Genomic DNA, 26,354 nt, shown 5'->3' with positions numbered 1-26,354 from the left:
TATGTAGCCTCTCTCATCATCCTCTCTTACCACTGCTTACTAGGTCATTATCACTTCCTTTTCAGAATATTCCAGATTTATTCTGTCATCAAGACCCTTTGGAATGTTGCCTCTGTTCATTGTAGAGCCTTATCTTGCCCCTTTATTGGATATTGATATCTGTAAGAAGACACCCCTAATCACGATATCAAAATTGTTACTTTTTTTTCTTTCTCTCAACATCCTTATTGAAATGAAATTATTGTATGTTGATATGTTTATGTTTGTTTTGACACCTTATAAGACTCTAAGTCTATAATGGTCAAAGCTTCATTTGAATTGCTCACCATTAGAACTCCTATTCCCAGATTAGTATCCATCTGTAGCCAAGACACAGTGAATACTTAATAACTAACGGGCCATGAACCCCTTAAATGTACCACCTTTTTGAAAGTGCTTCATTAAAAGAAACATCTTTCAAAGTCAAGTTTGAATGGAAACTCTTTTTCTACACATAATACTAGTGAGCAAATGCCTGGACTATAGGGGGGAAATCTGGCATTTCAAATAACAGCCTTGAAATTTAGTATATTAGGAAGCAAAAGTGAATGAAATTTGGCTTGAATTCCAGCTTTAAAATATATTTTTCTTATTTGGTTCCTTTATATTCCTTTTATAAGTGAAACCATCTGATATTTTTCTTTTTCCTTCTGGCTTATTTCACTGAGCATTAGTCCTTCTAGATCCATCCATGTTGCTGCAAATGGCGTGAGTTTATCTTTTTTGATTGCTGAATAATATTCCATTGTGTATATATATCACATCATCTTGATCCAGTCATCTATTTTTGTGCATTTGGGTTGTTTCCAGGTTTTACCTATTGTAAATAGTGCTGCAATAAATATAGGGGTGCAGGTGGTCTTTTGAATGAATGTTTTTGTGTCCTTTGGGTAGATCCCTAGGAGTGGAATTGCTGGGTCATATGGTGGTGCCATTTTTAGTAGAGTGAGGAACCTCCAGACAGCTTTCCATAGTGGTTGGACCAGAGATCAGTGTAAAAAAAATAATAATATCAGTACAAAACACAACAAAGCAAAAACAGACGATTAGAAATCAGAGACATACTGCAGGGAAGAGGAGGGAGAGGGATCAGAAGGAGGGAGGGTGGAGAACGGGACTGTGGTGATGGTGCATGGGTGCATTAGGGAAGGAAATTCTATGGGAACTCCACCTGAGAGGGAGGGGGGAAGCAAATATTGTTTAAAAAATTAATCAATTAATTAAGAAATAAACCATCACCTTATTAACATATAAGAGGAAGGGTTTACATTAAGATTTTTGTGTTGCTTATAACTGTATGACAAAAATATATTGTTTTAAAATCTTAATATATATAAATATTTCTACAGCTGCTTAATCTAGCCTATTTATTCACAAGTTAAGGTGATAATACCTTCAAGAATTATTCATTCATTAAAAATTTGTAGAGCATCTTTTATACATCAGCACAGGGATTATACTGGTGAACAAAACTGCTCCTTTTATAACAGAGAATGAAATGATATATGTAAAGCTCTTTGAGTAACTTCTTTTGTGGAACTGAACTGATTCCAACTTCAACATAACATACTGTATTATGCCTGACACTCTTACAACTTTGCAGTTGTAAGTTCCAACTACCAATAATGGTCTTACCTATGCATTTTCTATGTGCAAGACTGAAATGGGACTCACAATTTCAGGTGAGAGCTCAGCTTCAGGCTTCATTAGCAGCACACTCTGGTCAACTGCACGGAGGCCGCAGAGGGAATGAGGGGAGGCTGTGACCTTCAGGTTGGTGTCTGAGGCTGGCAGGCCCTGGGCTGAGGAGAAGCTCAAGTTGACCTGTAAAGAGGATATGATTATGGTGGCGACTCTTGTAATTATAGCAGTCTTGAAATTCTTTCCTATACCAGGTAAACACTAGTCCCTTTTTTACTTTTACTTTTAAACTTTTTTATTGAGATAACATTGCTTTATAACATTACATAAGATTTGGGTGTGTAGTATTTTGGTTTGGTAACTATATACATCATGTTCATCACCAAAAGCCTAGTTTTTATTCATTATCATAGATTTACCCACCTTCTAGTCCTCTTTCCCTCTGGTAACCATCATTCTCTTCTGTGTCTAAGAGTTTGTTTTTGTTTTGATTGCTTCTTTTATTCCACATATAAGTGAAATCTTTCGTATTTGTCTTTCTCTTGTGCCTTATTTCACTTTGCATTATGTTTTCAAGGCCCATCCATATGGTCACAAATAGCAAGGCTTCATTTATTTATTCATATATAGTTATATGTATTTACATATGTATATATAACATGCGTATGCATATAACTATATCTTTATATTTATATTAAACTATATTGTTTATATTATTTATTTTACATTATTTTACATATTTAATATAGTAGATTACTAGAGTAGAACTAATCCTTTCTATATTTCCCTCTCTTCATTAACTTTAGAACAGGATTAAAGATAAATCTGGCTAGGCACTGCAAGTTAATCACCTTTGGAATAAACTGAAAATGTATTTTCAGATAACACAAGTGTCCCACTCCTTTTATAATTGGTGAAATATAAATCGACAAGGATCACACTGAAGCAGAATGCTGAGTGGGAATGAAAACATACATGCTAACAAAGATACATACCCCACTGCAGCTGACCTATCTCCATGCAGCATTTTTGTAATGAATGTGTGTCGTGTGCATGCACAGTAAAACATCACACTCCACCTCTGAGAGCAGACAACTGAAGTCTCCTCCAGTTGCTTGGCTGAGACACCTGACATTATACAGCCATGTAAAACTGTTTATCAGAATCAGGGATTAATCGAATCATTTACAAGTTAGATAATCTCCTAAGAGTTAGTTGGTTGAAAAAATTCAGAGAACCATGAAAGATTGTACACAATCTTTTCAGAGATTCAGTTTTATTTTGGCAAGCAGAAATTTGCTGGTAAGTGAAATCTATTGGCTGCTTATATTTATTCTATTTCTTGAGTAGAATATGAATTTTATTTTATAGTCAAATATAAAATAATTTAGAGTTTAGTTACCAAAGTAGCATTGGGTAACATTCTAGATTCTTGATTTCATTGATTAGATTGGTATGAAATGTCAGGGCACATAGTTAAAAAGTATTTTCTTTGGGTTGCTGAATTTAAGATAATCTTGCTATGTGGTCTGCCGAATTAAGTAACAGCTTGGATTCATGTATCATGGGACATATTATGAAAAAATAAATGATTTACATTAAAGATGCAGTAGTATTCATCTCTACATAGTTTAATGTTAACAAAACATTGCTTATAGAGAATTCCATTTTAAACATTTGTCTTTATATTTTTAGAAAATTTAAGTCTACTAAAGAATATGTTTGTGAATATCCTTTTCACATGAACAAGTGAGTTTTTTGGGATTAACCAAGAATTAGCTATATTAGAAAATATAAGACATTTTCTTATATTGCAACCAAAAAAAGAACTTTAAGGTCTATTTGAAGAGTATGTGCCTATCTATATTAATCATTTTTATCCCTAATGAATATATATTGAGTTAAAAATCACAGGCAATTTAAGCTGTTAGGTAGTATTGAATGTATTCATGAAATCTGTTATTTTTAAAGTAAGAAAGTGGTATGTAAATTTTAAGTAGAAGACAGCTTTTCTCTATCCTAATGAAGATTGGGAAGTATTTTAAAATATATTGTTTGGAAGGAACACGTGAATCTTTCCTCATATTCTCAGCCCACTCTTTGCTATCATTTTATCAGGATGTGACTTTTAGGGTCATTACTTTTTAACTTTATCTCTTCCATGGTAAAATAAAATAGTCAACTTAAAACAACTTAACTCTTTGTCTATATTACTTAGTTTTTCATAGCTTAGCTCTACCTCTGACCAATGATAAGTTAAAGGATATTTGACTTGAAGTCATTGAATGTAATATCCATAGAATTTTACTTCTGTGTGGAAGTGGTGTGATGTTGCACAAGAATATTCATATGTTTTGCACTAGACCACAGTGGAATGAGTAAAGTGTGCTGAAGGATGTAGCATTACATAGCCATTCCATGTTTTAATAAACAACTAAGGGCACTGAAGCTCTAAGTATGAATCTCTTTTAAGTTGATAGTAACCACACAAATAGAACTGCTTTTGACATCTATACAGGTTTAATGGCATTCCTTATTAAGATGGAATTGAAAAGCTGTATCAGAAATCACTGTGTACTTTTCTTAAATCATTGTGCACTGAAAAAAAAAACTAGTTAAATATAGTTCTTATTGCAGAAATGTCCACTTGCTATTAAATGCATATTGTTTTAATCTCCATAACATCCTTAGGTTATTTAAATATACATTTCTGAAGTCACCAGATCCTACTTGGTTGTTAGTGTTAAGCTTTTGCCAAGAGAGAACTAAAAATTACATAAGCAGCTCCAAATTCTGTTGGGATAGGCTTATGGATAGCTCAGTAGACTTCTCATTACAGTTCCATGTTCTTTGGAAATAAAAGAAAATCCTGTTTCTAACAGTGTTTGATTTTTATGTTCTCTGCCTTATTAGAATATCCAGACTACATTTCTCGAAATAGGCCACATATACACCTGTTTTGTATAATCTCTATCTAAATTTAAACTCATGATAACTGGCTAGTTTCTACAGTGGTACACTGGGGTGTTCAGGGGTGTGTTGGGATAAAATTGGTGGCTAAATGTTTGCAAGTCATCTTTAATTGAAAATTCGCGATAAAACATTTCAAAATTAAGATGATTAAGACTTTATTATGGACTATAAAATCTACCCCAAATTTAAGAAAAAAGAGGAGGTTTAAAAAAAATTGTGCTTATGTCCACCTGCTTTGGATGGTACTACTGGGATCCTGAGGTTATGGCACCACTCTGCCTTCACAGATTTTGGAGGCAAGTTTTAGGAACACTACAATAGGCGGTTTTTAAATGTGTGTTACATCCTTATCTTTCACTTTTCAAAACAGGAGATAAATAAAAAGAACTGGACTAGAAACACTCACCTTATTGGCAAAACAGTTTTCAATCTGCAGTGTCTGCGCATCTGCAATCATTTCTCCATTAGGTAAAGTAGTATAAACAAGCAGCTGGGCAGTAGGAGCAATGTCTGATTCCACTTGAATGGAGAAAGAAAATACTCCTTTCACTGGAGAACAGAGAAAGTTCAAAAAAAGGTTCCCAGGTTATTTGATTTATTCACACTTGGCGCATACTGAGGTAAGAAAAATGATTTGCATTTATACCATTGTACGTGTAGCAACGTTCATGAATATCTGATGAACTAATGCCATTTTTCCTTTAAAGATGTAGGTTAAATCGTTCACTTCCTGAGCTTATGTAGGAAAAGTACTGTTAATGCGTATCCCTATTTTTAAATTATAAAAAGGATTTAAGTAAGAAGTTAGGAATGAAGAATTTCAGGACGTCTTTAGTTATCTCCACCTGTGGTCTAAATCAACAGATATGCATAAGGATAGTTCAAAGAAGGAAACAACACAGTATTTACCTTAAAGCCATTTATAATAGAAAAGAGATTCAGGAACAGATAATTAGTATATCTCTGATTTTGATAAAAGAATTTCCTATAGTTATCTTAGTGATTGCTTTCCATATGAATCATATAGTTCTTATCCTATGTACCCATTTTTTCTCATAAATGTTCTAAGTTTGATCATTGTAGCATAAATTTCCCTAAAAAGTAGAGCCTATGTTGTATGTTAGTTAAACCTCATTTAAAACAAACAAAAAAAAAGTAGAACCTTTTTGTATCTGTGGAAGAGCTGAGAGCTGCTTGTAGTGACAATACACAATACAGTAGTGTCAAATTTGAAATGATAGTACTGAAAATCATGTTAAGGTGGGTTTTTGAAGCAGTTTTAAACATTGGCAGGTGTTAATTTTATTAAGAAGCTGTAACAAATGATTATATCAGTAGAAATACTGAGAACTTGGACCAAAGGGGACATACAGAATATAAAATGAAAGAAGGAAATTGGACCTATCAAATTGTATAGGCAGGAAACAAGTTTATAAAACTACTCAGCTGTAAACACATACTATTGATATATGTCCTTCATGAAAAAGAAAGGATAATTCGAGATTGGCGACCTGAGCCCAGAGAGCAGAAACATGAACCAAAGAAAATTATTCCTAGACTTGAAATCTAGTTGCCTGCCCAATTGGATGTCAGATTTTCTTGGGACTGAGGACTGTTTTTGTTTTCGAAGTGATTATACCCAGGACCTCACCGGCCCCTAATTTATTTTTTTAAATTTTTAAAAAGATTTATGCATACAATAACCGGGGTGCAGGGCCTCCCCGGTGGTCCAGCCAGTTGAGCGCAGCGCTGTGAACTGTCCGCAGCCACTGCAGCGCGGGTTCCATACTAGCCGGCCAGGGAGAAATCCACATGGCGTAGCAGACCTCTCCTCCGCTTGCTGCTCCCCTCAGCAGTGTATTTCAGTCATTCTGCCTGTTCTGCTCCCTGCTCTGTCTCTGGTGAATTCTCTCACCCTCCCGCACCTCTGGCTTGTACCCTAGTGCTTGTATAAATAAATCTTAAAAAAAAAAACTGGGGTACAGGCCAGAGGTGTGGGGGAGAGGGGGTGAGAGGATTCACCAGAGACAGAGTGGGGAGCAGAACAGGCAGACTGACTGAAATACACTGCTGAGGGGAGTCCCAGGCAAGACCGGAGAGGTCTGCTGTGCCCTGTGGGTTATCTCCCTGGCCAGCCATCGAACTAATGCAGCAGTGGTTGTGGATTGCTTCATAGTGATGAGACTTAACCCCTTGTGCCTCCAAGGAGGCCCAACCCCTGATTTAAATGATTGAGATGATGGTATTTGGGTTGTTTGTGCTGACAAGAGTTAACTTGAGACTTAGACTTGAGTTAATGCTATAATGAATTGAGACATTTTGGGGATGATTTTATATGTAGGATGATTTTACATGTAGGATGGATGTGAATCTTGGTAGCTAGAGGGCAATCTGCGATAGACAGATTAATGGCACCCCAATTATATCCATGTTGATCTCAAAAACTTATGAATATATTTATATAGCTAAAGGGATGTTGAAGATGGAATGAAACTCTGGACCTTGAGATTGGAAGATTATCCTGGGTTATCAAAGAAGGCCCAGTGTGACACAATGATCTTTAAAAGAGGGAGTCAGGAATGTAAGAGAGGGATCTGTTGGCATTGAAAATAAAAGAAGGAACAATGAACCAAGAAATGCACGAAGTCTTTACAAGTTGGCAAAGAGGACACAGATAATCCCCTAGTTATCTAATGAATGTAGATCTATTGATACCTTAATATTAGCCCAGAGAGGCTTTCAATATACAAAATTGTAAGATAATAAATTTGTGTGGTTTTTCAGTCAGAAAAATGTGTGGTAATCTATTTCAGCAGCAATGGGAAACTAGTTAAAAAATATATAAGCAAAATTTTTCTTAGGTGATTTTCTGCATTTTAAAATTATCTTAAAAATTTAATTATAAAATATATTTTATATCTATTATATATTTTACTTTAGGAATAAAATTTAAAATATAAGGATGCTATAAAAAAGAAGAAAAAATTACTAACCAAACTTAAATGCCACCCTTTTGTATCAGCTTTCTCATTTTTGGTTGACAGGTCTATTTCCTCTAATATAAAATAACTCATCTTGGTAAAATGTTCAGGATTTTACTATATGAGAGAAAAAACAGGCAATTCTGAAACCACTTACTGTTTCCTTGTTTAATGGACAACACATGGGTTCCTGATTGAAAGAGTCTTCCATTTGCTTTGATCTAAAAGCAAAGGTAAATACATTCATTATCACGTTAAAAGATACATATGAAACTTCCTTAAACATACTTCCTTAAAGATACGTTATACTTATAATATATAAATAAACTTAACCATTCCAATGCGGAAGTTATTTTTGATCACTAAATCTGTCTTCCAGTATTTTTGTGTAGTATAATTACATAATTTAAATAGCGGACTTGTAATTTTACATTGTTGTACTATTTTACTTGATATTTACTACTTACCGTGAATACCCATATTCCAAATTTGCAAAGAAACAGAATGAAGGCAGATATAAAATATATCTAAGTATCTTCTGTTTTTTTTTAAATGTAAAAAACTTAATGTATTTTTAAAAAACTTAATGTGCCAGGCACTGAACTAAATAATTTAGTTAAAAGATTTTATTTGAGTTGATTTGCATAGTGACTCCATGAAGTGGGTATAAATAGTATATCCAGTATTCAAACGAGATGATTGACATTTCTCTTTATAGATGAGATTAGGTGAATTATACAAGATCAAATAACTGTAAAGCAATATAGCTAAGATTCTTACTGCTATTTTTTATAGAAATATGAAAATATTACTTATAGTTAATGTTTCTATGAAGAATTTCCTACCCATAATTTTTTCTGTTTAATGTGACTTATTTGGGTAACTAGTGGTTTCAAATATTTTTAATTTCTGGACATAAATAAGCATATTAGTCTCAGTGGTATCATGCCAATTTCTAATATGCTTATCAGTATACTTTTTCCCTGAAATTATACTAATCATGAACTTAGTAAATTATTTAGAATCCTAAATATGTATTACCTGCTTCTTTTAAAGTTTAATTTTTACTTCTCTAATTAATGTCAAAATTGAATAATGCTCCAGAAGATTGTTTATAGTTTTTATTTCCTCTTGTAATTAGTTCTTAATCCTTATCCTTTCCTATTTCACTTACTAAGTTCTGAAAAAAACATTCTCATTGCCTAACAAAATAGTGATCAAATAAGACCTTTGTCTTAGCCTTTCTCTTTCATTCCATTTTCCACTGGAACTCAGAAAAAAAACTTAGAAGTTTCAGTGGAGACCAGAGCATAAATGAGAAATTGATGCATTAATACTTTGTTAATAAGCAACTTTCTTTTAAGCATTAAAACCAAGCAAATAAAATCATATTGATATCTAGGGCCTTCCCTTGTGGCACAGGGGATTGAGCACAGCGCTGTGGAGTTGTCCGCAGCCTCTGCAGCAGCAGTTTGATCCCCGCCGGCTGGGGAGGGCCCCACGTGGCATGGCAGACCTCTCCTGTCTTGCCCGCTGATTCCCTCAGCAGTATGTTTCGTCAGTCTGCATGTTCTGTTCCCTACTCTGTCTCTGGTGAATCCTCTCACCCTCCTGTGCATCTGGCCTGTACCCCAGTTCTTATATAAATAAAAATAAATAAATCTTTTAAAAAATCATATTGATATCTTACAAAAGGCATTAGTTAGATAGGGGATCTTTATAATTAGAAAAGCTACAATGAATTTTTCTCTTACCAAGTAATAGAATGTTAATTCTTTTTCATCCTTAAGAATCTGTCCATTCAGGATGTAGTAAACCCGGATATCCTGGGTTTGCCCACAGGTCATAGTACCAGTAATAAGTGCAAGATGAATGTAACTCTTGCTCGGGGAGAAAATACGACTTGCAGTGTGTGTTGCTGGTATATGCTGTTCTTCAAGCCACCAGGAATTATAACAGTAATTATTAGATTTGTGTATGACCTAATGGAAGGAATAAAGGTCTTATATAGGTTATTTATTATATAGTTGTTATTTACCAGACATTTTACTTACTTGATTCAATTATAGATTGTTTTCCCCTAAAAAGCAAAATCTGTAAGTGGCTTTCCTTTAAGTTTATATTGTACTGACTTAGATTTCAGTAGATATTACATTCACAGCCAAGATCAATTACATTCTAAATACCCTTATGACTGTAAATTGTATAAGAACTTTTAAATATCAACACAAAAGCAAAAACAGAGGTACACCAAAGAAACCAAGCAGACTCTAATTTGTAATAAAGTTGCAAAAATACTGAATTTTTCATAAGGATATCAAGATGATGTATTCAAAGTCTCCTAGAACTAGGTCATGTTGTCAACAGAGTCTATCTAAAGTCAGAGTTTATTTACAGAGAATTTTTTGTTTCTTTTAACTTAGGTCTCCCCTAACTTAATTTTTATTTTACTCTTTATGTCCTCTTCTTTTATCCTTCCAGTTCACATGCTTCCAATATGTCCTTAAATTATGTGGCCTGAGTGCTGTCAACCTTTTTAGTCCCAGATGCCCCTTCCACGTACCTGAATGTAAAATAAAGGATTTTTGAAGTTGGAGGTATCAATGGAAATATCCACCAAGCCATCTTCATTAGTAGTCAGGCTGGTTTGGTTAGCCATATCCACTTGGACAATTACAGTTTTATTGGGAAGTGGCTGATTCTTCTCATCAGATAGGCGAACCTAGAAGTATGAAAGTGATTGGTGGTTAGAAGTGTCATGTAGCAAAAACATCTTCCACTCTGTCACGTTTCCTCTCAATCTCTTAGCCATGGAAGATCTTAGAACCTGAATATATGATGTTTTCTGGGTTCTAAACTATGATTTTTCCTTCTAGTATTTCTCTTTCTCATGAATGTTCATGTTGAGTGTCCCTAAAAGTGGGCTCATGACTTCCCAAATTTTCTTCATCTCCAGTGTTCTCCATCTTGTGGTGGTGGTTGCTTTTTGTAATTTGCTATGATTTCTTTTCTTACTCTAAAAAAAAATTTATTTTTATAATGAACTTTTATTTTGTGATATAAAATTAATTTCTGAAACGTCACATCCCCCAAATTATGATTATATTGCAAAGATATTTTACCTGCCCGAAGAAAGGGATCCCTGGTGTGATATGTGAATCTGCTTTTATAAATTCTGCTCTGCTTAATATAGCTGTGATAGAACATGATCCATGCCCAGTTATTTCCAACTCTGAAAAATAAATAAGTGAAGTTGAGCTGTTCTGCATATTCAACTCAGCTCCCTCCTCTACCCATCTTCACCCTATTGTAGTAAAATGCTGTTATGTTCTTTTCACATATTCCTCCTAGAATTTATCACGCTTGGAAAATATAAGCAATTTAACATTGGCTTTACCTTCTCTTGTATCATAGTCTAACACATTTTTCATTTAGCTTGTTCTCTTGACTTGCTAAAATTATCTTTTTAAATATATTGGACCTTTAGTATAATATAACAATATATTAGTTCATTGTCCTCAAATATAGATGAAGATATACAGTGCTTTTGATAATGAAGCATATAATTTTTTTTATACTTAGCACCAACCTACATTTTCAGATTCTGCCAAGACTGAACCCATTTGTTCTATGCTTATTGCACTTTCCCAGTCTATGATTATATTTCAAAATATCACCCAGTCTATACAAATCAGCTTAAATGCTACTTTATTAGCTCTGTTCAGCTCTATATTTAAATAAATTATCTCTTTTCACATTCATTCAACCCTTAGTTTTAACATGTCTTGTGGGAATTGTATTATGGAGATCTAGTTATCTATAATTTTGTTTTAAATTTCAAATTCCTTGATGGCAAGGACCATGCCATTTTCATAGTCCCAGAAACTATAGTGTTTTTCATGAATTGGAGGTATGATAAATGTTTAATGAATTAATAAATATTTTAAAATGATACAAACCTGTTCCCTCCTCTCTGATCTTAGCTTCCACTTGTAGTGACAAGTCGTAGCTCATTTGTCTCATTTGAAATTTTTCAGTCTTAACAAGTTGTGTGAAACAGCCTTCACTGTCTGTCTGGAGAGAAAGGAAGAAAATTACGGGGTCCTCTCATTTGCTATCAAAAAGGTCAGTTAATACCAGTGGAAGATTTTTGTTGACCACAGGAAGAAATATACCAATGTTTAAACCATCTTTCAGGTGTTTATTCTTTTCCACACCCAAAAATGACATAAAATTTCCTCACTAATTGAATTAATCATTGCTAACCTCTGCTTTCTCCCCGCCTCTTCTGAAGTCTGTCCCATTCTGCCACACTTATCTTTATTTTTGTAAATTTCTTTTGGCATATATTATTTCTCAAATGATAAACTTCTTTCTCCTATTATTAACTTGACCAGTAGTTACTGCTTTACTAAAGATAATTTAGACATAACATCTTCTAAGAAATCTCTGTAAACATGTCCATCCAAATGTCAACTAAAGATTGTATTTTCCTAACTTTATTTTTCCACCAAGACATTGATAAAAACATTCATTGAATAGGTGAATCCTTAGAATAGGAGATTCCAAGCTAAATATTGAAATTATATTTTAATATTTAATATTAAATATTTATTTAATATACTTTTAAAAAAATTTATTTACATAAAAATTATGTATCAACATTGCCAATTACATCTATTGAGATACTGTTGGTTTTCAACATTGTATTTGCTTTAGGGGTTAAAAATTCAAACCTCTACAACATAAAAATATTTGTTGCACAATAAAGATTAATCATATTGAACATATTTATAATAGATGTCATGAGTCACTTAAGAATGAAAATTAATCCTAATTTCCCTAATTTCCCTGCTATATATCTGTTCATACTGCTGTCCCCTGGAATTTTATGTACATTTCCTTTGAAGTTAGTAATTTATACATTTCATTTTTTAATAGAACATTTCCTATTTTCTACTTTTTCTCATTAGCTATTCTTATTACACTTCCTTGATGTAATCAAGGCTTCCAGTCCTTTGTCTTTCTCGGCTCCCTCTCCTCCCTCAACCTGATGCTGGTTTCATATCCCATCACATGTTGTTTGATTCTCCCACTTGTCAAATTCTTAACATCTGCTATACTCTGTTATATGTTTGATAAAATCTATCGTTGGGTACACTCACAACCTTTTATGCCCTTATACTTGGCATGTTGATTTTTTTTCTTCCAGTTTTATTGAGAAATCATTGATATACATCACTGTGTAAGTTTAAACCCAGGGGTTTTGATAGGCTGTTTTCAGATTACACTCCATTAAACATTTTTGGAGTCTTCCTAACTAACTCATGGGTTATTCAGAAGTATGTTGCTTAGTTTCCAAATAATGAGTTTAACTTCTCTTTAGAGAATGTACATTGTGTGGTTTCTAGCATGTTAAATTTCTTAAGATTAGTTTTTTATCCCACAACATGTCAGTCTTGGTGAATGTTTATGGCATGTTGCTTGTTGGAAAGAAATGACCAAACTTGCTAAACAAATATCATCACAAATTCAGGAACAAAACCCTAAAGTGGATTCCTAACTTTGCCAGGCAAATCTTGCAATTTCCCCTTAGTCTGTAATTTTCCTAGGTGATGATTTCAGACACTATTCTCTGTTGTATCACATTCACTGTTATAACCGCAAGGAAACAAGATCTAATATTAGTGCCCCGGGGAAAGTGGTTTCCATATACCTCTTGAGTAAATTCCTCACAGATACTTGGTGTATAGCTTCTCTGGCAGCCATGGTATGGTGGTGTATATTTTCTGCATACTTTCATCGTCACTAGGCCATGGACAGGCTTTCCATATGTGTATCTAGTACAGTAACGCAGTAATACAAAACATATTCAGTATAAAAGAATTTAGATGTGTTTTCATATGCTTTGATCCATTCATATATTCATCTTGTCATTCATGTAAAGTAATTACATTTCTTTACTTAGGACTTCCACTTTTGAAGCACTTATTCTGAAACTGTATCTTATTTATATAAGTACGAACACATTGGCAACATTAAGAGAAAATACTGAGTCTTTTTAGAAACACCTCCAAATGCAAAATTAACAATGTGGTTTTTCCCAGATTTTCCCTTTGAGTTGAAGTTTTATTAGAAGAGTGTTGTGTTTCCTTTCTCTCTCTTTCAGGATATCTAGGTTATGATTCCAGCATTGACAATACTTCCTAAGTTGTGCCTGGTGCCTGGTCTATCACATTACCCTGTATGTGTTATAGTTTTCTTATTTCTAAATTGAAGATAATCTTCAATCACAGGGTTTTTGTAAAAGCAACAATGTTAGTAAATGCAAGCACTCAGAATATTGTCTCGCTTAATAAGTAGTAGTAAAAAATGACATAGTCTAATGACCCTACTCTCTTGTCAGGGCTCAGGCAAGTTGGAAAAACAGTCATTACTGGGCCTCCCCTGGTGGCGCAGTGGTTGAGCACTGGGCTGCGAGGCTGCCCGCAACCTCTGCAGTGCCAGTTCGTTCCCTGGCCACCAGCGAGGGTCCCACAAAAAAACAAAACAAAACAAAACAAAAACAGTCATTATTTCTCTAATTAAAATACTTTAAAGTTCGGTAACAACTATTTGCAGTACAAACACAGTAGGGAAATAGAAGCAAAGTGAAAAAAGAAATGTAACTCACTGGCCACATGTGGAGACCGTAAATTCTTCTTCTGTGAAGGCAATAGTCTTGGGCATTTTCACTTGGACTTCAAATTTGGGCAAAACTGTCATCATAAAAGGAGAAAAAGAGGTAAGAGTTGGCAGGAGGCCTTTCAAGTACTAGTAATGGTTCTATTACTTTATAGCATAGGGTTATCTGAAATGATTTCAATTACAATAAGGAGCAGTAGGGCCAAAACTGACAAAGCAAATGTCGTCCATCACCATGGCAATTTTGTACTATGTTCACTTGGATAGGTTGGCATTATATCCCCTAGGGTCTCCTCTGAATTTATTCAATAATTCAAGGATGGAAGGAAAACAGCACCATTACTCTGTGAAGGTTTTCACGGTCACATATGGTAGCAGGTGCAGAGGCACAAGTGGGCTCTTATTGGTCATCTTTTCATCTCTGTGTCTAGCTCCTCTTCCCAACTGAAAGCTCTGCTGACTAACAGGCCTCTGACCCAGCTCCAGACACTTGGTAATGGAAATACTAATGCTGCCAATGTAAAGAGGTAATAGCTTTCCACAGATTCTATCAGTGATCTACTCTGGCAGCTGAAGGTGCCTGACTTCCCATGCAAATTCTGCTTTATCCATCCAAAACCAAAGTTCCCTGGTGATCTCATGCTTAGGATTCATGAGTCACGCTCTCCCTACTTTTACTTCTGGAGAACTGATTAGTAAGTTTTTTGGATCCACCAATTCCTCCTGAGGAATCCTTAGTTTTCCAGCAGTATTATGATGTGTTGTTCCTATAATAAATCCCTGTTCTCTAATTCTCATGGAGGTCCTGATGAGTTTGGGGAATCATTTTTTTTTTTTTTGTGATAGGAATCCTCATCCATGACATGATACATTTAATTTACATTACAAAATTCACAAAACTGATAATAAAATGACTTCAATATCTGATGACTGTGATTACAGTAGTGTAGGTATAGGTTATAGATTAGTCAGGAGATAATCCCAACAAATACCCTCAGTTACAGGATACGCATTAACAGATCAAGCATGTAGATGACATAACATGTCATCTAAGCAATTTTTGTTTGAATACGGTCAAATGGACTTATTCAATTATTTCTTGCCTCTTATTGGTTCTGTAATTTTGGTAAATTTCTAACTTTTCTAGTATTGATATGCTTACTTGTTCAATGAAGTTACTGTATAGTTGTCTCATGGCTGTTGTGAGGATTAAAGGAGATGGTGCATGAAATGCATTTAGCAAATATTCAACTAAATCAAAAAGGTTGCTAATTTTCTACTATTATATACTAAATTCTTTCTTGTCACCTACGTTTAAACACTATCCAATCTTAAGTACTCAAATGTCACAAATGCCTTGGACACATGTAGAATTCTTACCGTATTCTTTCACCTCAAAGAATTGCTCAGTTTTCCTCCCTGATCCCTTCTGCAGCACGACCTTGTAGGAACCCAGAATGGGCTCCGTGGAGAGTGGAAAAGAGAGTTGGCTGAGTCCGCCTTGCAATTTAAGATTTTGCCATTGGACAATTCGGTTCCTCTGGGGGTTCTATGAGTAAAAACATGATGAGTTCATAGAAACAACTGAAATACATTCTTCTGCATAGAAGGGCAGCTTTTCAGAGTGATGTTGGAAGTTAGATAACATATTGTTAGTAAATTGGCACCAAAGATAGCAGAGTTTTCTAGGAATACTAGAGAAAAAAATCTAAGTTTATCATCAGTGAGATATAACAGATTACAGTAACTCTTTTTGAAATTATGCATATCCATTTTGGCCAGGAATATTGGGAGCATCATTAAATTACATCATCTTAAGGAATTTTTTTACTTCATTTACATTTTATCCACTTTCCAAAGGATGTCAGATAGATAGGGAAAACAGTGTTCTGTTTTGGTGAAGTGCTAATAGGCAGTGAGGCGGTGAAGAGGCAATTTAACATAATTTATAGTTAGTCTTCCAAGTTGAGACACATAATATATTACCTACCTCAATATAAACCACTGGGAACTGAAAAAGAAAGAAATGGTGTTGAGTGTGAGATAGTACAGCAAGAGAAAACTGTGACATCAGCTTTCATAGAGAAAATGGGTTTGTATATATTTCTTGTACAAACAAGGAAACAAGCCCCAGTTTAGTTCATAGCCCTTATACTTAGGTCAAAAGGTTCAAATAAAAAGTTAATTTTTTAATTTTTATCTCAGACATTGTCCATTTTGCTAAGCAAGAAATCAAATGCATTTCTTTTATAAGAATAACTGGGGTCTTTAAGAGAATATTTTTTCTTTTATATATTTTTACATCATTTTCATTTTTATACAATGTATGCATTCTCATCTTGGTTATAGTTCCTGTGAAATTCCCACCACCCATTCACCCATGAACTATAGCCATGGTCCCTTGTGCTCTTCCCATGCTTCTTTTGATCCTACACCCTTCTTCCCTCCTGCAGTATGTCTCTGGTTTATAGTTGCCTGTTGTGTTGATTTTTATTTTATTATAATTAGTTTTTTTTCCTGATCCCTTATTTGGATCCTCTACATCCCTACTATAAGTGAGGCCATCCGGTATTTTTCTTTTTCTTTCTGGCTTATTTCACTGAGCATGATCCCTTCCAGCTCCATCCATGTTGCTGCAAATGGTATGAGTTTATCTTTTTTAGATGCTGAGTAATATTTCATTGTGTATATGTACCACATCTTCTTGATCCAGATATCTATTTTTGGGCATTTGGGTGGTTTCCATAGCTTAGCTATTGTAAATAGTGCTGCAGTAAACACAGCAGGTGTCCCTTTGAATGAATGTTTTGCTGGGTCATATGGTAGCTCCGTTTTTAGTAGTTTGAGGAACCCCCATACGGTTTTCCATAGTGGTTGCACCAGTTTGCACTCCCACCAGCAGTACAGGAAGTTCCTTTTTCTCCACATCCTAAGAGGATAATTTTAACTGAATATTTAGTTTATTTTAGGACTGTAGGTGATGAACTGATCTCCCTTATTCTTCAGCATGGTATCCTTATGAAATCTTTCTGTGGTAAATTAAGTATCTCGTTTTGCTCTCAGGTTGTCCAAAAGATTGGGTTTTAGATTTTTGCCTGCCTTTCACAATCTCATGCATTGTTATGAAACTCACCGTTTCATCCAAAGGGCGAAGACGCATATCCAGGGAGACAATGCGGAATTTCACTGAAACAAAGAGATTTACCCCATGAAACTCTCCAATAGGAGTCTGAGGCAGTAATACAGATAGCAACAAGCCAGGCTCTCCAGTGGCAACAAACCGCTGCTCCCATCTCCCATAATGTTGCCTTTGCTTATAAGGTTCCACATACCTGTTTGTTCTGGTTTGTAGATAGGTTTGTCTGTCTGAACAAAGACTAGGCTCTCTGCTGCTCTTAAGGAAATTCTCTTCCTCCTTACAAACTGCTGGGTTGGCCCTGTCACCTGCACGGTGATGAACGCTGAGGTTTGTAACAACTGTGGAATCTGTAAAACAAAAATGAGCTGAAGAATCTTCCCAAATCCAAGTCTGATATCTCAACCTTTATGATTTTCTCATTTCTCTGATTAGTCCCATGAAAATTAGTAAGGAATAAGGTCCAGTGTTTTATGGATGATTATATTGTGCAAAATGACAGTAACAATTCATTTAATTAAAGGGAAGATGCCATTACAATAAAATGATATAAATCTTCAGTCATGTCAATGAAAGAAATAACATGCTCATATTTTCACAACAATGTGTTATTAAAATAATTATTAATTGTATTTTTCAGTGGTCAGCATTAACATTCTCTATTATAAGCCAGTATGCGTAATTAAATATTTAATATCTTAAGTAATAAAAGGTTGGAAGGATGATACATTAACCATCAACCATCTGATAGATAGGTCAGTTAATTTTATGAATCTCAGTGTTTATATATGTAAAGATATCAACATTATTTACCTCAAGTTTAAGAGAAATCCTTCCTATAACTTCTGTTACCTTTCATATATTGCAGTATCAATTTGTAAATATATAAACATATTCAGCAAAAATTTCATTTTAGAATCTCATTTGAAATTCAATCTGTATTCATTTTTTCTTCAATTTGCTTTTTTATTGTTGGGAGTTAAGACACAGGACATCGATATACTAATATCCTTTTTCTCGAACAACAATCTCCCTCATCCCAAGGAGTGATACTGACAACAAAAGGGCTGCAGTAGAAGGCGTTCTTCTTTGTCACCAGATCTGTGAGGAGGTTCCTGGTCTGAAATCCATTCTCCAGGATCACATTCAGGGTCACTGTCTCATTCAGGTGACTAAGGAGGACACAGGCCTTCTCAGTAACCCCGGTGAACAGCTCTGATGGAACAAGTACCGTATACTGTCTGTGGAGAAGAGAGGTCTGGGTCAGCCGTGGAGAGGTTAAGCAGATGGCTGTTGTGGCTGCCTTCTAGATAATCTCTGCTGTCATCACTGTTCATAGACCAGAACCAGATTTCAGCAGGAGGGCAGAGGTGTGGATTATTCAAAGGCCTTAGGAACCCAGAAAGAGCCAAGTTTAACACTGACATATTTCTCTTGAATAGTAGAAATATGCCCTCTTGTAAATTTACTCAGAAGCTATAGATAAGTAATCCACTAGTTATTCTATATTTTGGATAGAAAGGATTTTCAGGTTTAGTAATAGATAAAGAAAATGTATCTATAATAGGCTATTATTCAGCCTTCAAAAAAAGGAGATATCTTTTGAAATAACATGGGTGGAACTTGAAGGCATTACGCTAAGTGAAACAAGTCAGACAAAGTGAAAACTGCATAGTTTCACTTACATGTGAAATCTTAAAAAAAAAAAAAAAAAAAAAAGCCAAACTGGTAGAGACAGAGTAAAGTGGTTGCCAGGGGCTAGAGCGAGGGAAATAGGAAATGTTTGGTAAAAGGAGACAGATTTTGAGTTATAAAGTGATTCAGTCTGAGGATACTATATAACTTGCTACTATAGTTAATAACACTATATTATGTAATTTAAATTTGCCAAGACAAATTTCACACACAAAATATGAGAGAATTGGATAATTAATTAAATTGGGGGGAGGGAATCTTTCCACAATATATACTTATATCAAATTATTAAGTACTATATTATTATTATTTTTTTAAGATTTGTTTATTTTCATGCAAGAGCTAGGGTACAGGCCAGAGACATGGGAGGGTGAGAGGATTCAGCAGAGACAGAGTAGGGAGCAGAACAGGTAGACGAACTGAAGACACTGCTGAGGGGAGCAGCGGGTGAGACAGGAGGGGTCTGCCACACCATGTGGGAATCTCCCTGGGCGGCCGGGAATGGAACCAGTGCTGTAGAGGCTGCGCACAGCTTCATAGCGCTGCGCTCAACCTGCTGCACCACTGGGGAGGCCCAAGTACTACACTTTAAATATCTTATTTTGTCAGTTAATAAAGCTGAAAAAAGGGTCTCCCCTGGTGGCACAGCTGTTGAGCTCTGGGCTGCGAAGCTGCCTGAAACCTCTGCAGCGCCGGTTCGATCCCCGGCTGCCAGTGAGGGTCCCACATGGTGCGACAGACCACTCCTGCCATGCCTGCTGCTCCCCTCAGCAGTGTATTTCTTCATCAGTCTACCTGTTCTGTTCCCTGCTCTGGCTCTGGTGAATTCTCTCACCCTCCCTTGCTTCTGACTGTACACAGTGCTTGTATAAATAAATAAATAAATCTCAAAAAAAATTAAAAAAAAAAAAGCTGAAAAAAAATTAGCAACAAGAAATGTGATTGATTAATCATCACTGAAAGCCTTAAGAATCTGTCTGCGTATGCTCTTGGATAGCATATGGATGGTATCAATGATCTCAGGAAAGTCTTTGTTCCTGAACTAAAGAGATAACTTTTAAACCATAGAGAGGCTTTAAATGGCTTTTCACTTCAGAAGCAACATTAGCGTCTTTCTTTCTCTCACTGTACGGTGGTGGGAGACAAGCTGAGTCAAGCCAGGCTAATCACGAATCGCGTTGTCATGCCATGCAGGAGAAATACCACTCACCTGTCATTCTGCTTATCATTTACAGTTACCAAAACCTGTTCTGTTGTGATGCTCTGCTGGCCCTTGCCCTGCTATTTGCTTCATAAAACTTATCTCAAAAGCAGCTTTCCCTTGTAGCAGACTTTGAGGATGCTGCTTCCCGGATACCTGGCCCCATGAGGAGTTCGGTTTTCTGTGTGAGTATCCTCCAGTATCCAGTAGTGCTGGTTTCTGTGTTTGCACTGAATTTCATTCTCTGTGCATGATCTCTCTTTCTATGTTGTATGATACTGAAAACAGGGTCTACACTTTATTAATCTGTATATTCTTAAAACCTAATACCAGCCCCTGAAGGTGTACTGAAAGATGAAATGAGCTGACACACAAATCTTGGCTTGTCTGTAAATCATGCATCTATCTTGGCAACCCCTGGCTCAGGGAAAACACAGCCACTGAGTCACTTTACACTGTTTAAGACACTGTGATGCTTTTGGGGTCAGTAAAAAATTTATCTTTTGTGAAGGAGGAATTCTATATTTTCACATGATGAATGGTGTCTAATTCTGTATTCTTATTTGGGTAAAGCTTCATAAATATCACTGCTCCATGTCTCCGAGTCTTTTAGACTTGGTGTATTGCTCTTTCCCACGAGCAGTAATAACTTACTAACCCTGCCAAGAACTTTCAACTGCAGATATTTTCAAAGGGAATCATTTAATAAATCAAAAGATGGACACCAAAAAACAAATAAGACAGTGAGAGTGAAGATAGAATTTTCTGGAAATATTGCTTACGGTTTTGGAGCAGCTGAAGCATCTCTGAGAAGTAGCAGAAAAAGTAGAATCAGGACTGGACTGGGCAGTTTTCTTCCCCTCATGTTGTGGAGAAGAATAGGAAATAGAGTCTGAGCTCTTTTCTTGTTCCAGAATCACTCATTTTTATAGTATCTGATGGTCAGTTACAGTAAACAGCAATCATTTATTTTTGTGACCTATTAGCTCCGTCTGGTATTTAAAAAAAATCAATTCTGGATCATTTCCAGGATCATCAATTTTCTTTCATCCACTTTCTCAAATTTTCTAAGTCTCTTAAAAACAGTATTTTGTGGCTATATTGGCTCTGGTTATTAATCAATACTTGAAGTTTTTTTTAAAGAAAAACAAAATAGCTTATATGATTTAATGAAAACAATTGCTATTTTTAGCTCTATTTTTCTTTCTTCTTAATGAACTATTAATGTGAATACACATCCCTAATATCCTTCTAAGCTTCACCCTATACAGTTAATAAATCGTATTTATGACAGAATTTTAAATAAAATAGGCTTGTAGACAGTCTCTCCATTGCTTAAAATCTTTTACTTTTTATGGCTATTCTTACATTTGTTTATAAAGAAAATGACAGTTCAATTGTATGAAACAAACCTTGTAATACATACTTACTGCTCTTTATTTTGTTTAACATCTAGAGTATAGCCTCAATTTATTTTGCTCTCCATTTGTTTTTACTTGATGAACTTATTTAATCTAAGCTTGAGCTTTATAAACATATTTTATCAATAGTGATTCATCATTCCATTTGCTTTCCAAGGGAGGTTGGGATGTTAGAATCTATATTCATGAAATTTTGAAAATAAGAAACATCCACAGATATAATGTTATTGTTAATATATTTTAATATTAGGACCCCACAAAACCTGAATTGGGCATGTTCAAGTAGAGAATTGGCTTAAACTATAAAATAGGATATAAAGGAACAGGCACTTCTGTGTGTAAAGTATATTTTGTTCTTGACACACATTTTTATATGATAAAAGGGTGAGAAGTGAAGATAATATATATCATAACTCTTGGTGAACTGTGAAACTACACAGATGTAAGATAATAAAATTCCAGTGAAGATTATAAACTACAAGTGAAATAAAGCCAAGACAAACAGAATCAATTGTAATATGAATAAAATATAATAACAAGTTGTGCAAGCCTTTTGGTAGTTGGCAAATGCTTCCTGAATGAATATGAAACTCTTCTGCTTCATTTTGATTCCTTCTGCACTAGAATCTATGCTTTCTTCACTACCACTGGTTCTCTGAGCTTCCATTCCACATTCTTATAATGCCACAAATAAATACTCCTATTTTTCCACCAGCTTAATATAGCATATTTTAATTTATAATAAATAGACTGCTAAGAGGTCTCGATGTCACTTTTCCTCAGTGTAATTATATTTTTGGGATAAGCAATAGACCTATATTTTAGCCAAATGACTAAGTATAAATATCCACATTTAAATGAAACAAAAATTAGCATCATAGTTTAGACTTCAGGAATGGGAGAATAAATAGGAGGTGTTAGTAAAACTTTATCATTGTGCTTTTTATTTTTAATTTTTTTAGATTTATTTATGCATACAAAAACTAGGGTACAGGCCAGAGGTGTGTGTGTGGGGTGTGGCGGGTTGAGAGGATTCACCAGAGACAGAGTGGGGAACAGAACAGGCAGAATGAGAACAGGCAGAATGACTGAAATACACTGCTGAGGGGAGCAGTGGACAAGGCAGGAGAGGTCTGCTGCACCATGTGGGTAGCTCCTTGGCCAGGGATCGAACTCATGCTTCAGTAGCTGCAGAGAGCTTCATAGGTTGTGTCTTAAACCCTTGTGCCATCAGGGAGGCCCCATTGTGATTTTTAATTGAGAAGTTTAGTAGCTAGATTTTAAATAATATGGGACATAAATAATACTTTGTCAGCATTCTCAGCTGAGACTTTTATACTCTTGTGGTCTTCAAACTTTTTTTTGTATTCTTTAATTTTATTAATGATGTAACTCCTCACACATATTTAACTTGAATAAAATTCTAAAATTTTTCATCATGATCAAGATGACCAAAAGTTTATCATACTTACATTAAAAAAATGAAACTATACTATCACCTTTTGAATATACCCAGTGAAAAGTAAATGACTCAATCTTTTGCTGTCACCCATCATCCATTTAAAACATATCTGATGATTGTTATTGATATTTTATTTTTATTTGAATTCCACAGATAATTTTATCCTTCTACTTTATGATTTAATATATTTTAATCCTCATCCTATCATACAATTACAAAACTAAAGATAATCAAAATTATTTTAAAAAGTTATTAAAAAATAATATTTTTCTGGATTGAGTTGTCATTCAGTATTAGTCTTATTTCTATAGTCTTATACAGTCTTATTTCTAAAACTATGTAAACTGTAATCTTCACAAGTATTAAATACTAGAAGTAAACTTTTGTTTAAAAATCCTTTCTTAATTAGCTAAATTGTAATTTGATGCATCTTATGTATTGCTAAATTTAAGCAAGTTTTAACTATTCATTCCTATTTTTTTTTAATTTTACTTTTCCTACTCTAGAATATTCATTTTCTCTGGTTGTAAGGATTAAGAAATTTTGTTCATATGAAGAGAAAGAAATGAAATAAGTTCCATCATAATACGTTAATTATGTAAGCATCTAGTTATAAATCAAGGATCACATTGTAATCACCATTTAAAATAATTTTAATTATCTATCAACAGATAAATAAAATATGTCCTCTTTACTGTTACTGAAAGCAAAGCACTGGGCCCTAGGTCAAAGGCAAAGGAATTTGGAACTCAGTCATTAGAATCAACTTTCATTCTCAGTTTCTGGAAACTATGCAAATATGGCTTACTAGCACTGATGAATCACTACCAACTGTTGCTTTCTTAAAGACACCCAATAACTCATTAAATTAAAATATTAACTTAAATATGATTTTGTCAATAAAAACAACTCATAAAATACTTTTGTCTTTTCATAAAAACTGTAACTTACATGTTTGGATGAATAAACTTCTAATTTGAAAAGAAAATTCTTTTTGTTTAAAATAATCTTCAAATTTACTTATGATAGGCAAAAAACCATTATTTTATTTTTAATTAGAATAAACTCACAAATGGACATTCCAATGACAATTATTCTGTTTCTGAATTTTATCAGATGAAGTGTCTTAGTGGGTATTTGTTATCTGGATGAAGTAAGACACTCCACTATTTCTTTCCAGTCTCTGCCTTATTTTTATGGAACTAGCTCTTAGGAATAATACAAACATTGAAAAGAGCTGGAGGAGGGCAGAGGTCATTTTTTTCAATGAAATTGTCATTATTTCTGTCACTCATGACTATGATATATATGAGTACAAAAAATTCTGAAATGGGCCAAAAGTACCCATTCCTAATGCCATACTTTTTTTTGTATCAGGACTATGTTAAAGGTAGATGGATGTATGAGACCTACAATAGGTTTATAATGCCTTGATGAAGAGATTTTTTTCAAATATCAATATTTTGTTTTTTTCTTTTTGTAAGAAGCAAGATTTTTTCACTCCAAGATCTATCTAACCTATATATTAAAAACCTAAGCAACTATTCATGTTATTTTAAATCTGCAAGTTATACCTTGCTTGTGCTATTAAATTATGATAGTGATTTTATATGAGTATTACCTACAAAGATCATAGGATTATTGATGATGCACCATTGCAGGGATTCCAGAAATGATACTGAAATAGATTGAGGCCAAATCTGAACCTGAATGGCAGATTTTAGCCAAATTCCTAAGTCTAAGATCAGTGTCACAGAAGTTCAACTTCTATCTATTTTATACACACACACACACACACACACACATTTTTTAATCATTGTTCATTTTTATATAGTGTATACTTTCTCCTCTCAGGTGTAGTCCCTGTAAAATTCCCACCACCAGTTCTCCCATGAACCATCACCAGGGTCCCTTGTACTCTTCCCTTCCCTGTTTTGATAGCTCTACCTTCCCCTCCCTTGCGGAATGTCTTTGATTTATAGTTACCTGCTAATTTTAAAAAATTTATTGGTTTTTTTTTCCTGATCCCTTATTTGGGTCCCCTGTTTTCCTCCTCTAAGTGGAGCCATTCCATATTTTTCTTTTTCTTTTTTTTTAAAGATTTATTTATGCACATAAAAGCTGGGGTACAGGCCAGAGATGCAGGGGGTGAGAGGATTCACCAGAGACAGAGTAGGGAACAGAACAGGCAGATTGACTGAGTACATTGCTAAGGGGAGCAGCGGGCAAGACAGAAGAGGTCTGCTGCGCCATGTGGTTTGCTTCCTGGCTGGCTGGGGATCGAACTCGTGCTGCAGAGGCTGCAGATTGCTTCATAGTGCAGTGCTAAACCCTTTGCGCCACCAGGGAGGCCCCCGATATTTTTCTTTTTCATTCTGGCTTAATTTGCTGAACATAATCCCTTCTAGCTCCATCCATATTGCTGCGAATGACAGCCACTTGTTTCTTTATGATTGCTAAATAGTATTCTATTGTGTATGTATACAACATCTTCTTGATCCAGTCATCTATTTTTGGGCATTTGGGTTGTTTCCATATTTTACCTATTGTAAGTAGTGAGCAGTCCAAGTTTTAAAAGGAAGTAGCCTCTTAACTCACAGGAATGAAAATACAGTAGTAAAAATCACATCATTGGTTTACTAAACTTAATATAATTTGAATAAAAGAATAAATAAAATAAGTTGAATGATTTCCTGGGGCTAGTGTAATATTTATATAAGCAGAAAATGCTCCTGGAAAGGAAGTAATCTGAAATACTATAGGAGACTATTTCAACTAATTGCAAAAAAGGTCAGTCTACTGCTTAAGAGAGTAGATTTGCTAATCAAGCTGCCTGAGATGGAATCACAGGTTCTTTAATTAGTGTGCCATCGTGGGAAAATTATACAACCTTAAGCTCCTTAACTGTAAAGTTGGCTTAATAATAATTCCCCTACAGGGATAATGCTAAGTGAAATAAATCAGAAGGAAAAAAAAAAAACAAATTCTGGCTGGTTTCATTTGTATGTGGAATATAGAGAAACAAAACAAAATGCAGATAAAGCCAAGCCAATAAAAAGCCCTAGAAAACTGTGGAATCGGGGCTACAAGAGAGGGATATGGGAGAAAACAGTGGGGACAG

The 26,354-nt window shown here is 34.7% G+C and overlaps 1 protein-coding gene across 1 annotated transcript in view; it reads right to left on the bottom strand.

Annotated features, from left to right (window-relative positions):
- LOC119247729 (alpha-1-macroglobulin-like) overlaps window positions 1-21,221 on the bottom strand; it is a 46,316-nt gene extending 25,095 nt beyond the window's left edge. The window contains exons 1-15 of the mRNA XM_037514374.2: window positions 21,133-21,221; window positions 18,512-18,695; window positions 17,651-17,804; window positions 17,452-17,504; window positions 16,309-16,329; window positions 15,699-15,867; window positions 14,308-14,392; window positions 13,351-13,474; window positions 11,594-11,708; window positions 10,757-10,866; window positions 10,198-10,356; window positions 9,389-9,616; window positions 7,792-7,855; window positions 5,060-5,202; window positions 1,714-1,863 (exon numbers count right to left, since the gene is read on the bottom strand). Of these exons, the coding sequence (XP_037370271.1) occupies window positions 1,714-1,863; window positions 5,060-5,202; window positions 7,792-7,855; window positions 9,389-9,616; window positions 10,198-10,356; window positions 10,757-10,866; window positions 11,594-11,708; window positions 13,351-13,474; window positions 14,308-14,392; window positions 15,699-15,867; window positions 16,309-16,329; window positions 17,452-17,504; window positions 17,651-17,804; window positions 18,512-18,695; window positions 21,133-21,215 (1,842 nt within the window). The 5' untranslated portion in view covers window positions 21,216-21,221. The remainder of the gene's footprint in view (window positions 1-1,713; window positions 1,864-5,059; window positions 5,203-7,791; window positions 7,856-9,388; window positions 9,617-10,197; window positions 10,357-10,756; window positions 10,867-11,593; window positions 11,709-13,350; window positions 13,475-14,307; window positions 14,393-15,698; window positions 15,868-16,308; window positions 16,330-17,451; window positions 17,505-17,650; window positions 17,805-18,511; window positions 18,696-21,132) is intronic.
- Window positions 21,222-26,354: the final 5,133 nt, after the last annotated feature.

This window comes from Talpa occidentalis, unplaced genomic scaffold (genome assembly GCF_014898055.3).
Source record: "Talpa occidentalis isolate TD23 unplaced genomic scaffold, MPIMG_talOcc4v2.1 talOcc4.16, whole genome shotgun sequence".
In the NCBI taxonomy this organism is placed as follows: domain Eukaryota; kingdom Metazoa; phylum Chordata; class Mammalia; order Eulipotyphla; family Talpidae; genus Talpa; species Talpa occidentalis.
This window is presented reverse-complemented; position numbering and strand designations above follow the sequence as displayed.